The sequence below is a fragment of the Symphalangus syndactylus genome, chromosome 10 (assembly GCF_028878055.3).
Source record: "Symphalangus syndactylus isolate Jambi chromosome 10, NHGRI_mSymSyn1-v2.1_pri, whole genome shotgun sequence".
Classification (NCBI taxonomy): Eukaryota; Metazoa; Chordata; class Mammalia; order Primates; family Hylobatidae; genus Symphalangus; species Symphalangus syndactylus.
Window position 1 is genome coordinate 120666427 of NC_072432.2, and position 13839 is coordinate 120680265.

The 13839-nt window shown below is 40.2% G+C and overlaps 1 protein-coding gene and 1 pseudogene across 6 annotated transcripts in view; both read right to left on the minus strand.

Moving 5' to 3' along the window:
* Positions 1-13839, minus strand: part of CCDC25 (coiled-coil domain containing 25) — a 40373-nt gene that overhangs the window by 8898 nt on the left and 17636 nt on the right. For 5 of the 6 annotated variants that reach the window (XM_063610886.1, XM_055295807.2, XM_055295808.2 and 2 more), the window contains 3 exons: positions 10388-10463; positions 6356-6459; positions 5939-6141 (listed from right to left, as the gene is read on the minus strand). In XM_063610886.1, coding sequence (XP_063466956.1) covers positions 5939-6141; positions 6356-6459; positions 10388-10463 — 383 coding nt within the window. Of the gene's footprint in view, positions 1-5938; positions 6142-6355; positions 6460-10387; positions 10464-13839 lie in introns of those variants that run through there. The other variant, XM_055295811.2, reaches the window with a different exon arrangement.
* LOC129492455 (uncharacterized) lies at positions 12885-12973 on the minus strand (annotated as a pseudogene).

Below are 13839 nucleotides of genomic sequence, written 5' to 3' on the forward strand. Positions count from 1 at the left end.
CACCCAAGTAAATATGAACTGTAGTAACTGAAAACTGAAGACCAGTGGGAAGGAGAAATGTCACAGTCAAAGATAATAAGTTGGGAGACACCCAGAGGGAGAGACCAGTAAGTCTTTTCCCTCTGGAGAGACTTGTAAGCTTGTAAGAGTAAGTGGTATCCACAAGGAATTAAAACAAAACAAAAACAAATAAACACACAAACAAAAAACAGACAAGATCAACAGGTTGCATGAGCAGGAGGAGAAAGACATGTTGATGAAACAAAAGTGGTGAGAGCAGAGAATGTCAGTCCTGAGTGCATCTGAAAATTTAACTGGATCCATATGCCCAGTTGTGGGGATCTACCCAGGCTGACGAATCACTGGGTCAAAATTCCCATCTATGTGACAATGATGCACAAATTTACCTTTCTTGGGCCGGGCACAGTGGCTCATGCCTGTAATCCCAGCACTTTGGGAGGCCAAGGCAGGCGGATCACTTGAGGTCAGGAGTTCGAGGCCAGCCTGGCCAACATGGTGAAACCCTGTCTTTACTAAAAATATAAAAATTAGCCAGTCGTGGTGGTGCATGCCTGTAATCTCAGCTACCTGGGAAACTGAGGCAGGAGAATCACTTGGACCTGGGAGGTGGAGGCTGCAGTGAGCCAAGATCGTGCCATTGAACTCCAGCCTGGGCAACAGAGTGAGACTCAGTCTCAAAAACAAAACAAAACAAAAACAAATTTACCTTTCTTTAGTTTCCTCTGAGCTCCATTTCCATTAGTCCAACTACCTCCCTGACATCTTTTTGGAGATCTCAAGGGTATTTTCAGGTTCTTATGTCCCTATCCAACTCATGGTCTTCCCACTACCAAACCAGTTTAGTTCTTTTCCAGTGTTCTCCAGCTCAAAGAATGTCATCACTATCCATTCCATTTCCAACTGGAAACCTAGGAGTCATTCTTAGCCCCCTTTTCCCTGCCCTTTGCCTCAATCCAAACTATCACCAAATCCTAATGTTTTACCTAGAAAAACAATAATCCACTTCTCTCTACCCCAAGTCACCACCATATTCTAAGCTACCATCTGTGATATGGAATGCTCTTAACCTAGTCACACCCACTCTGGTTCCCTTTACAATCAGGTCAGCAAAGTGACCTTCTCAAAACACAAGCTTCATTGCATTAACCCTTGCTTAAAGCCTTTTGATGGATTCACAGTGCTCTTAGGATGAAGACAAACACGGCCAGCAAGGGCCTGCATGGACTGGCCCCTTGATCCAAGTGCCCATTCACCCCTGCTGCTTCAGACATTTCGGACTTTAGTCCTGCATTTTGCCTTGCTGCTCCCATACAAGGTCTTTGCATACATAGTTCCCTCTGCTTAGAGCACTCCTTCCAACTCTTTAGCTATCAGAGTTTTGATCTTGGCTTCAAGACCACCATATCAGGGGACAAGTGTAATGGCTTATGCCTGTAATCCCAGCACTTTGGGAGGCCAAGGCAGGAGGATCACTTGAGCTCAGGAGTTTGAGATTAGCCTGGGCAACATAGCAAGACCTCGTCTCTACAAAAAATAAAGATATTAGCTGGGCATGGTGGAGTGAGTCTATAGTCCCAGCTACTAAGGAGGCTGAGGTGGGAGGATCGCTTGAGCCCAGGAATTGGAGGCTGCAGTGGGCTATGACGGCACCCCGGCACTTCAGCCTGGGATATGTTTGGCATGTGTTTAGCAGAAAGAGACAAACCAGTTGTTTTTGGTTTTCTGAATCCATGGAGATTATTAAAAAATACAAGTGATTAGCGACAGCTTAGAAAGTGGGACTAATTAAACTTTTGAAGCAAAAATTGTAGTCAATGAGATGGAGAATTATTTCCCCTTAGTTAATACAAATATTTTATATGTTGAGGACACTACGGAAGAAAGCCCAGAAGATACAAAAACTGTGTTTTGGTTTTTAAGTTTTGTTTAAATGCTTGTAATTTCTGAAACTCATAAAATGATACTAATGTCCTAAATTTTAGTAGCATGCAGCTTAATATGAATTATGACATATGCAAGTTACTTGGTTTTTATTGAATAAAAATTACTTTAAAATTGAAACAAAAAAAATTGAAACAAAAAAGGAATCACCATACCAGGGAAGCTAATCTCAGTATATTCATGATTTATGACTAGTCACTCACTGCACAGACAAAGCACTCTGCCACCTCTAAGGGGAGGCAAGGATGCACGAGTGCTTCCCTGAAGGAGCTCACAGGTAACACGAGGAGGCACAGCACACAGAGCATTATTTACAGTAGAAGGCAGTGGCGGTGTGTATAAGATAAAAAAAAAGGAACAAAGAAGTCGGTTCTTCATGAGACTGTCATCCATTTAATTAGTTAATGGTCTCACCATTTCCTCTCCTACACGTTACTTCATTCATCCTGTAACTCTACCTTTTCCCAATATTCCACAAAACCTATAAAGGCTCTTTATCACTTACAACATGAAATTCTGGACTAAAGGAAACCTTTTAAGTCACTCTACAATGTACCTAATTTTTCATTCTTTCACTTGCCTGTGTGTGACCTTGACTCTGGCCTTGCCAGTTTGTTCATTCCTTGCCTCAAAGGAAGCACGATACAGACTATCGGCTTCAGGATTAGACTTGAGTTTGGATTCCTGCTTTGTCAGTTACAGGCTAAAATCTTTCCACATTATCCTCCATGCTGAAGTAATCTTTCCCTGAAAATCAAGTTCATGTCAGTGTTCAAACTGATGATACATTTACTGACTTACCATTTCACCTGGGTCTTGTACTTCTCTCATTCCAATTACCTGAGCTTTGGGTTCCAATTCTGATCTCCCAGTCGCTATCACAACTTTCTATTTTTATTTTTTGAGACAGAATCTAGCTCTGTCACCCAGGATGGAATGCAGTGAGCTCACTGCAGCCTCAGCCAACAGGGCTCAAGCAATCCTCCCACCTCAGCCTCCAGAGTAGCTGCGACTATAGGCTTGTACCACCCACGCCTGGCTAGTTATTTTATTTTTTATAGAGACAGAGTCTAATTTTGTTGCCCAGGCTGATCTCAAACTCCTGGGCTCAAGCAATCCTTCTGCCTCAGCCTCCCAAAGTGCTGGGATTACAGGCGTGAACCACTTTGCCCGGCCGCATCTCAACTTTTAAATATCCCTCTCTCAGGTAGCCATAGTCCTTAACCTTTGTTTTGACTGCCTCAACCTCTCATCTGTTATTCACCCATCCTCTATTTATGACATTTCCCTGACTATTGCTTATTTCTTCTGGTTTCGACATCTACATGGGTTGACTTAATTTTGATGTAATAAATGTTTGGTACAGTAACATAAAAAGTCAAATAAAAGAATGCAAAATTAAAACAAGTAATAGACATAGATTTCTATATCTTGGGTGGAAGATTCAAAGACAGAAATTAAAGTGAATGCTAGCACTGCAAAATGTATAAAAACACATTACAAAACAAGTCAGGGGCTTAAAGCCTATTGCTGGAATTTCACAGATGCTGCAGAACACAGCAAACAGTAGCTCCGGATGTGCCAAGCAAAGCCTTGCAATGTCACCGCATCCCATTCCCGGCACTGCAGCCCTGTGCCACGTTCTTCCATCTTCTGCAGCATGTGACAGAAAGTTGTCTGTGTGGCACATGGTTAATGGAAATAAACCATTATAAAACAATAGCAATTGTTTTTGGTTTTCTGAGATCCATGGAGATTATTAAAAAACACAAATGACCAGTGACAACTTAGAAAGTGGAACTGATTAAACTTTTGAAGCAAAAATCTTATTCAATAAGATTGAGTCTTCCCTTCAGTTAATAGGAGTATTTTATATGTTGATGACACTATGGAAAAAAGCCCAGAAGATACGGAACTGTGTTTTGGTGGACAAATTTTGTTTAAATGCTTGTAATTTTTGAAACTCATAAAAATCATACTAATGTCCTTAATTTTAGGAGCATGCAGTTTAATTTGAATTATGACATCTATAAATTACTTGATTGATTTATATTGAATAAAAATTACTTTAAAATGGAATAAATTGAACAAAGGGAAGAAGAGTATAGTAAGTAATATGTGTAGGTTTGAGAATCAGACAGAGACTAACTAGCCAAATGAGCTTATAACAAGTTTCTTGATGGCTTCTCAGGCTCAGTTTTCTCTTCTATAAGATGCAGATAAAAATCTACTATGGCTATTGTTGGAATTAAATGATAGAATGCAGTAAAGCACTTTGCAGTGCAGTGTTTGGCAGATGGAAAATGTTCGGAAGGGTTAGCTAGTCTTCCTTATTCAATGTTGTAAGTAAATTAGGTGATCTTATGTTGCTAATATATGTTCCATCATGTTCCTAAACAAAATTATGTTCGATCCGTAAAGGGCACTAAAAGGCATGTTTTCAATTTCCCCCCACTCCAAACTCAAAACAAAAAAGAATTAACTGCTCTAAATCCTGCATCACTCAGAATTCCACAAATTTTACCTCACTGATGGAGTTAATACCGTTTCTTTCACTTCAAACACAAAGCAGACTCACAATTCTAGGCCATATCAAGTATTTAAACATATGTTAGTTGGCCTCATATTAGCAGATTGTAACTCAGGGTAACATTTCTGAAGCTCTCCATTTGAACACTGTATTTTAAATGAAGCTACTAAGCCTGTTTTAGCAGAACCCCAACCAGAAACACGTGCATGTGAATAATAAATAACAGTACATGTTCATTATACCTACATTCTGACCCAACAATCTTCCTAAGAATCCAAGGCATTCCAAGGAAACTGGGTTAGGACATGCCTAAGCAACATGTTTCTGATTCCACACCATTTCCAAAGGCAATATATGTTATCAGTAACCCTTTTTTCTTTTTGGTATATGTATTGCAAATAAAAAATCATAGAAAAATCTAGGAGTTCTGTGATGAGAATTCACAGGATTAATTTCCTTTAATTAGAACAACTAGGGGCTCTTCGGGTACAGCACTGTATGGCAGAATATCCACATTCTAGTCTCTAGAACCTATAAATATGTTATCTTCTATGGCAAAGTAGACTTTGCAGATGTCATTAGTTAAGGACCTAAAATGGAGAGATTATCGTGAGTTATCTGGATTAACCCAATCTAATCACACTTCCTTAAAAGCAGAGAAGGCAGTGGTCAGACAGGGGGCTGTGACCATCGAAAGCTTTGGAGAAGGAGCCACAAGCCAAGAAATGTGGGTGCCTTTCAAAGCTGAAAGGGAAGATTCTCCCCTAGTGCCTCCAGACACTTTGATTTTAGCCCAGTGAGAATCTTGCTGGACTTCTAATCTACGGACAATAAATTTGTGTTGTTTTAACCTACTACATTTGTGGCAATTTGTTTCAATGGCAATAGAAAACTAACATAATCATTATTCTCATGGCCTTCTTCACTAGAATTTCAGGAGCCAAATTGTATTTGAACTATTTAGCTGTTTAAAAATGTAGTGCTTTGAAGCAGACCTCACTACATTAGTTTAAACTTTTGAAATGTAAAAAAGAGTTTTAAAAACAGCTTTGAGAGTTACTAGCATTGGTTTTTAGAGCCAACACAACTTTATTTAAATAGCACAGCTAGTCAATAGTAAATACCTCCCACAGCACCTTTTCCTTTCCAGAAGAACTTTACAAACCAAACCAAACTAGGGATAACCTATGAAGGTTTCTCTATGAATAAAATTAGTTATTTTATTTCATCCACTTTCATATCCTGCTGCCATAAACAAGCAATTCTTTTAACCAACACATTAATATAAATGCCTTTTTTTAAAAAACTGATTTAAGGTTGAGTTTAAACTGCGCTTGTTACATGTCCCTCCTTCCACCAATATATCGTTCTTAATGGCTAATACATGATTAAAATCATCAGGGAATAATCTTTGAGGCCAGTCTCAATGCCACAGCTCCGACATACCTAAGTTCATCCATTTCCCTCTTCTTCTTCATTTCTTCTTTTTCTCTCCTTTTCATTTCCTGAATTTGGGCTTTTTTCTCATTCCTCTCTTCACGATCTCTGCATTCTTTCTCTGCTGCTAGGTCTGGGAACCGCTCCACTTTGGTCTTTTCTAATCGGTTCAGGATCTCATTTACTTTCTTCTCCACTGTCACAATTTTTACCTTTAAGGGAGATAGGAGAAAATATATTGCATCTTTTTGTTTTTTTCTCCCAGAAGAGGGGTGAGGCTTTCCAGGGGTTTAGCAACCCAGTTTAATTCCCTTTAGAAAACATATATCATGCTCAGCCCTCAACAACAATGGTGTCAGACAGAAAAGATAGGATACTCCATTCAGTATCAGGGCTCCGCCTCCTTCAGTGGCACAAAACACTTACATCCTTCTGCCTGTGAAAGCCTATCTGCCCCACATCCATGTCAGCTGTTTTCTTCAGGTTAGACCACGGCGTATATACCACATTAACGTTGTTCATCTTGCAGCCTGCCAAGAGAGACTGTCTTCAACATGCAGGCAGGATGAGACTAAGCAATGTGTTCCCTTACCCACTGGCAAACTGCCATAAGCCAACAAAGGAAACGGCTTAGAATGAACAGGCCACCCATTGTTTCAAACCACCAATACTTTTTCAAAAACCACCCACAAAAGGCAAATGGTAAAGCTGACAAAATTCAAACGGAAGTATTACTGTGGCAAGTAGGGGTCCATGGATTAGCTTCAGGGACTTCTGAGGACTCTCTAAAATTGGATGCAAAATTTATCAGTGTGGTTTTTTTCAAAAGAAAAGGACAGAATATGTTTCCTCAGATTCTCAAAGAAGTCCTTGACTCTGAAGGTTAAGCAGCAATGGAAAGCCATGGCCTGGGACTCATAAGCCCTGGACTCCATCTGGGACTACCTCGAGCTAGCCGAGCCTCTCTGGAGAAGTCCCCCAGCCCTCTGAATGTCATATGAAATGTGAGGAAATTGGACTAGTTTAACAGTTTTTGCTTATAGTTTCTTTCAGCAGTGGAACCCTTTTACCAAAGAAAACACAGAAGTCATCAAAGCAGAGGTGCTCTGGATGGAAGAAGTGCCAGGTACCTTGTTCACTCCTCCTGCTGCCCCTTGCACCGCCGCCTCCACCACTCATGCCCTCTACCCCCAATACCCTCCCTGGCAGCTCTGGAAATTGCAGTTTGATCACTGGTCTGATGCTCTCTCTGGTCCTTCCAAATTAGACGGCAAGAGATTTCAATGTTTATTAAATCCCCATGTACACTGGAAAAAGCTGGAAGACCACTTTACCCAAGTGGTCAAGGTTAACACCACTAAATACGGCAGAAAATGACATCATGTGCTGCCTGACTATAATGTGCAAAACTTCACTTATGTAATATTCCTTCCCCCAAAGTGCATGATGGGATTCTAATCCAGAGGAAGGATCAGACAAACCCCAACTGTGGGTTAGTAATCCCATTACTACAACTGGTCTGTACTTTTTGAAAGACAAAACAGTATCTCTGGATTAAAGGAGACTGAAGAGAAGTAAATACACTGCAAGTAAATACAGCACATGGCCCTGGATCCAAAAAAAAGCTATAAAGAAACAGTAGTGGGACAAGTGGCAAAACTTAAATACGGACTGTATATCAGAACACGGTATTCTATCCATGTTAAACTTCCTGAATTTTACCACTGTAATACAGTTATTTAAGACAATGTCCGTGTTCTTCAGAGGAACATGTTCAAGGTTCATGATATCTACAATTTCGTTTCAGATGGTTCAGCTAAAAAGGTTAATGGGTATGCAATATATAAAGCAAATAAATATGGAAAAATTTAAAAATTGATGAATCTAAGTGAATGGTATATGGTAGCCATACTATTCTTGCAACTTTTCTGTATATCTGAAAGTTTTTTCTAAATAAAGTTTCTTTAGAAAATCTCCATGTGCAAGGCACTGTGGGGGACACAAACATGACCAGACAATGAATCGTGCTCTCCACGATTCTAACGGAGCAGGGTAAGCACATAAATAACTTGGATTAAAAGGAGAACTGATCAAATGCTGTTGGAAAGCTACAGGAAACTGCTAAGACAGCACAGAGAAAGTGGGGCCACTCAAAGCTGAAGAAGGAAAAGCCTTCATCAAGGAGGCTCACAGAGCTCAGAGGTTACGGCAGAAGACTTGAGCCAAATGGGGTGACATCAAATCCAGTCTCTACTGCACTTCAGACCTCTAAGACCTTGAACAAGTTCCTTAATTCTCTTTAAGATCAGTTTCCTCCTCTATAAAATGAAAATAATATCTAACTCAACAGGGTGGATAATTTGTGAAGTACTTAGCACAGGGCCAAGCATGTAATTAACACTCCATCAATGTTAGCAATTATTACCACCACTACATCCACTATGTGGACCTTGAACCTTAGCTTGAATCTGGACTCTGATGACTGACAAGGACAAACCTGAGGGCAGAGGGAACAATATAAGCCGGGTGCAAGGTCAGAAAACAGCAAATATTGGCTTTGGCTGTGGTGTGCAATACGTGAAGGGAAAGAAGTCTGCAGTCAAATCAGAGACGCTTAAATGCTGGCTTCAGAAGTCCGGACTGAACAGTTTAGGCCGAGGAGAGTCAAGACAGTTTCTAAACTTTTAAAAGTTTAATCTGGAAAGATTCACTGGGTGAACACAGAACAGGCTGACCTAAGATTCTAGACCTATGACCCAGAACAGGCTGATTCTATAGCAACAAACAAATTTACCCCCAAAGCCCTTGGTTCTGAGCACTGCAGGTGGTAAACTGGGGGAAAACTTTGTCCCTACAAAGTGCCACAAGTGGAGTGTCCTCTGGAAATCTCATAGCAATGACCATTTTCTCCACTCCTTGGCACATCATCTTCTACTGACTCACAAGAGCAAGACCCTTGGGCTTAGCTCCTTATTTGCTAGCTGAGCTATTGTTGCAGAAGGCTGAAGAGGAGAGAAAGAGTAGTTCAGTGTCATGACTCTTTGCTCCTCTTTGTTTTCTCTAGAATTAGTAAACTGTGAAGAGATTAAGAAGAAAGCAGCTGGGCCAAGAATAAGGCCTCCAAAGCTCTTTTAACAAAGACATGCCTGCTAGCCAGCGGCATGGGAAGGGGTAAGGACACGTGAAGGAAGTTGGAACACAGAAGGAAAGAATATAATGACTGTTTCAATTCTTCTTGTTATTTCAGTAACTGAAGATCTTAGCTGAAAATCTTAGAAAATTCCGTTCTCCTCATAAAATGGAATGTCCCAAAATGTGTTACAATTTGTTAACTTATAGAGTTGAAAATCAGTGGCTCTGTAAAGCAACAGTTCTACCTTCTTTGGCTAGGTGCTGACTCATCATTCAGGCCGCCTAAGTGAAGGTGTGGGAAGTGCAGTCGGGGAAAGGGGAATGCTGCGCTGCTCTTGTCCTGTAATTGTCAACTCCTGGTACCTGTTATCAGCTGTGAGTCTGCCCCATGTTTATCTTCTACCCAAACCACGATTGCTTTCCAACCCTCTGTAGCATCCCTCCGCTCCATCTCAAGCCACAATAACCTTTACCCGATCTAGACCTGTGTTCTACACCCTAAAATCGGATCTACTGGCTCATTCTTAGCAGAGCACCACCTCCTGGTTTCCCTTCTTAAACCCCACCCCTACCCTAATAATCATCCTTCTTGACCCTTCATGACTATTAGATGAAATCTTGCATAGCAGAAATAAATACCAGGTAATCACCAAGCACAGTATGCCAAGCCCCACCTAAAACACTTAGGCTGATTGTTCTCAACCCACGCTGCGTAGGAGAATCACCCAGAGAGCTTTTAAAAGCAGTGATATTTGGGAATCACCCCAGACCAACTAAATAAGATTCTCTTCGGTGGGGAGGAGAAGTAACAAGATCAACTGACTTGACAACTTCACAATTTAAGAGGGAAAAAGTACGTAAGAGGAGGAGGGAAAGAAAAAGTAGAAAAGCATGATTTGGGGACTTTAATTCTAGAATCTAATGACAAATAATAGAAATAAAGATATCAAACAACATTAAAAATAAAGCCATAAAACACATTGTTCTTGCTTAGCTATCAACATTACCAAATTTCCCAAAGTCTTTTTATAATAACACTAAGTACAGACAGATCTAGACAACCTTCTATTCAAGGTAAGGGAACAGTAAAAAGAGCCGAGACTCAGATAGAACCGTCAAAATGACAGGGGTGGGGAGATCAGTTTTTAGTTCTTTGACAAGTAGCAAAATTGCCATCCATCTTAAAGAACAAAACATGGCAAAGGCACAGCACATATTATTCCTTTGATGGAGGCCAAAGTCAACAGCATGCTCACTAAAATGTAATCCATTTCAGACATAGAGAAAGTCAGTGCTAATTCTAAAAACACCTCTAGGAGAACTGACCTTGAATGCTATTGGCCTTAACAAGGTGGGCACAGTCCATCAGCACTTCCTTTGGGATGTCTTCTATATTCTCTCCCTGAAACACAAAAATAAACCAGTTGGTCCACTACCTCGTTATCCATTGACACTGGAGCACTCAAAGGACATGTGCTGCCTTACCTACTAGGCATGATTTTATTAAAAGCAGAGGTTCTTCAACTGCTACAGAACACTGAAAAGTAAATTTACTGTGTGCATTATGGGAATGTTTGTTTAAAATAAGAGAAGGCTGTAATATGAAAAATACTGACACTTAATAAGTAAAAAAACAAAACAGGAAATGAAAAAAACTGCCAGAATATTAATTATAATTATGTCTGAGAATTTTTATTCTCTTTCTTCTCATTCTGACTTCTAGAAACCTTGTGGAAAATGGTGCCTATTTTTGACAACTGAATGTCTTCCTGGCCGAGGTCCCTATGACCTTCCTCGCAAAAGAAAATGTGTAGTTTTAGTTCTCAGACATCTTGTAGTTCATCTATCCTCAGCTTTAATCAGGAAAAAAGTTCTTGTTGGGTAGATCTCAACCATTCATTGTGAGGAAGAAATAATAGAAATGACACTGATCCTTTTTCTCTACAGAAATCTGTATCAAAATCAAAGATGAATAAGTGAGGTGATGCCCCTTTTACAGAGGCAGAAACAGGCCAGTTAAATAACTTGCTCAGAGTCACGTGGTGAGTAAGCAGCAGAACCAGAATTCAAAGCCAACAGTCTGGCCCCAGAGTCTGAATGAACCCCTTAGTCTTACTGCATTTCCAACCTCCTTGGTACCTACTAAGTACAGCGGCTATGTCATTTACTGCAGGAAATTAATCAGGTAAAAGTTCCTCAAGGAGCACACACTTTCAAACTGGACACATTAGGCTGGGTTTAGGGGCTCGCGCCTGTAATCCCAGCACTTTGGGAAGCCAAGGCAGGAGGACAGCTTGAGCGCAGGTGTTCCAGACCAGCATGGGCAACACAGTGAGACCCCGTATTTACCAAAAAAAATTAAACTGAGTTCATTATGTGTTTCCAAAAGAAAGAGAAATTGAACTTCTATTCAAACAAGTAATAACTGTGGCAATGTGAACTTGGGGCTACCACCAGTATTTTCCATCTTCTGACACAGCAGGTCCCCCAAAGAATACATTAATCTGACGCCATAATTTATTTTCTCCAAATCTAATAGTTCCAAAATGGCAAGAAGCTGCCTAAAAGAATTCAGAATTTTGCTCCAGCATAGAGTTCATAATCCTCTTTTCCTTCACCATATAGTCCTCAAAAACATAAATAGTATGAGATGGGGCACACTGTTTAACCTTGCTAGTAAACTAAAAAGTGAATATTATTGCCATAATGAAGTGGCATCTTACATTCATCAAAATGGTCAAAAAGGTTTTTATTTTTATTTTTTAAGTTATAAAACCCAAAAAGGTTTTGGAAAACCTATAAATAGTAGAGAGCATTTTAAACAAGCACAATACTTTCAGAGGGCAATCTGGCGAAAAAGCAGTTACCAAACTATGTACATCTTTTGACCCAGGAAATCCATTCCTAAGAAGTATTCTAAGAGAATAATGAAAAACAAAAAACAAAAATTAAACCAGAAGGTAGTTCATGAAAAGTTATTTCTTGGTGATTCATAATGCTGAAAAATTGTAAATAACCTATATTCTGACAAAAGAGTTTCATATTAATTGCAGCATATTATTAACTCAATGCAGCCAGTCAAAATAACAAATATGAAAATTATATAGCAACATAAAAAAGTTCATAAAATGTCATGTTAAAAAGTAATCTAATCAACCAGGGGATGTCAAGATGGAATGTGGACAAGAGAATTTAACTGTATTACAAACATAGGACATCACGTCACTGAAAGGGGTGGGAAAAAAAGTAGCTTACAGCTAACTTTGGAAAACTATGTGTTTTTGTTGTTGTTGTTGTTGTTGTTCTTGAGACAGGGTCTTGCTCTGTTGCCCAGGCTGGAGTGCAGTAGTGTGATCATGGCTCACTGAAGCCTCAGCCTCCTGGGCTCAAGTGAGCCTCCTATCTCAGTCTCCCGAGTAACTGGGACCACAGGTGGGTATCCCACAACCAGCTACATTTTCTTTATTTTTTGTAGTGACAGTGTCTCCCTGTGATGCCCAGGCTGGTCTTGAACTACTGGGCTCAACTGATCCTCCAGCTCAGCCTCCCCAAGTGCGAGCATGGAAAACAATGTTTTGACTGGAAATGGTTTAAGGCAAAAAGACAACCTGTAGCAAAGGATGACAATCAGAGCCATCCCCATGAACTCATGTTTAGCTTAATATAAATACATATGGAGGGATACAGAAACAATTACAGATATGTGCATATACATGGGTTAGTATACATACATGTATCTCCTTCTCTGTCAGCTCAGAGGGCCGAAAAGCGATGACACTACAGTGGTAACAGGCGCACCCAGAGCCCAGATCTTTTTAAATTTTTTCACATCAGACATGACAAGGTTCAAGGGTGGCACATCTCATACATGCACATGAACAGCCAATCATTGCACTCAAACTACAAAAGGATCCATCTAGATCTTGATTTCAAAACACCATTACCACTGAAAAGAACCAGGGTTCCTTGAAGAAATGCCCGATTCTACAGCTGGGACGGGGAAAATATAAGACAAGCCTGGAGCTCTCTGTAGTGCCAGAAAGCAAGGATGTGCTCAAAGAACAAAAGGATGGGAGCATGTCAGAGGACATGGGAGTGCACGGGAGCCCGCTGAAAGAGCTCCAGCTGAAGCTGCAACGATATCAGAGTAAAATAACCCGGTTCCAGAACATATCTCAAAGGATAAAATAAACATAGGAGTCTAGGCTGATGCAAACAAATGACTGAATAAATAAATAGGGGAAAAGAGACAAATGTTCCTTCCAGAATTCCAAATAACGTATATAAATAACGTATATAGACACTCTCCTCTCCAGGAAGTAGTGCTTAATTCCATCCTCCACCTCCTTGAGCATGGGCTGGACTTAGTGACTTGCTTCCAAATAAGAATACAGAAAGGGGGAGAAAAGCAACCTTATAGTAGAGCAACCTCCAAACACTACCCTGGCCAGGCCATCAAGGCTTACGTCATCGATGATAAGTCACGGTAATACACGCACCCGATATGCTGTGACGAGACAGGCACTTCACCTCTGTGATATTCTCCCCCTAAACCCATAACCCATCTAGTCACGAGAAAAAATATCAGATAAATGCAAATTGAGCAATAGTCTACAAAACACCTGATCAGTACTTCTCAAACTGTCAAGGTCATAAAAAACAGAGAAAGAATGAGAAATTGTCATAGACTAGAGGAGACTAGGCAGACACAACTAAATGTAATATGGTACTCTAGACTGGCTACCAGAACAGAAAGAGGGCATTAATAGAAAACTGGT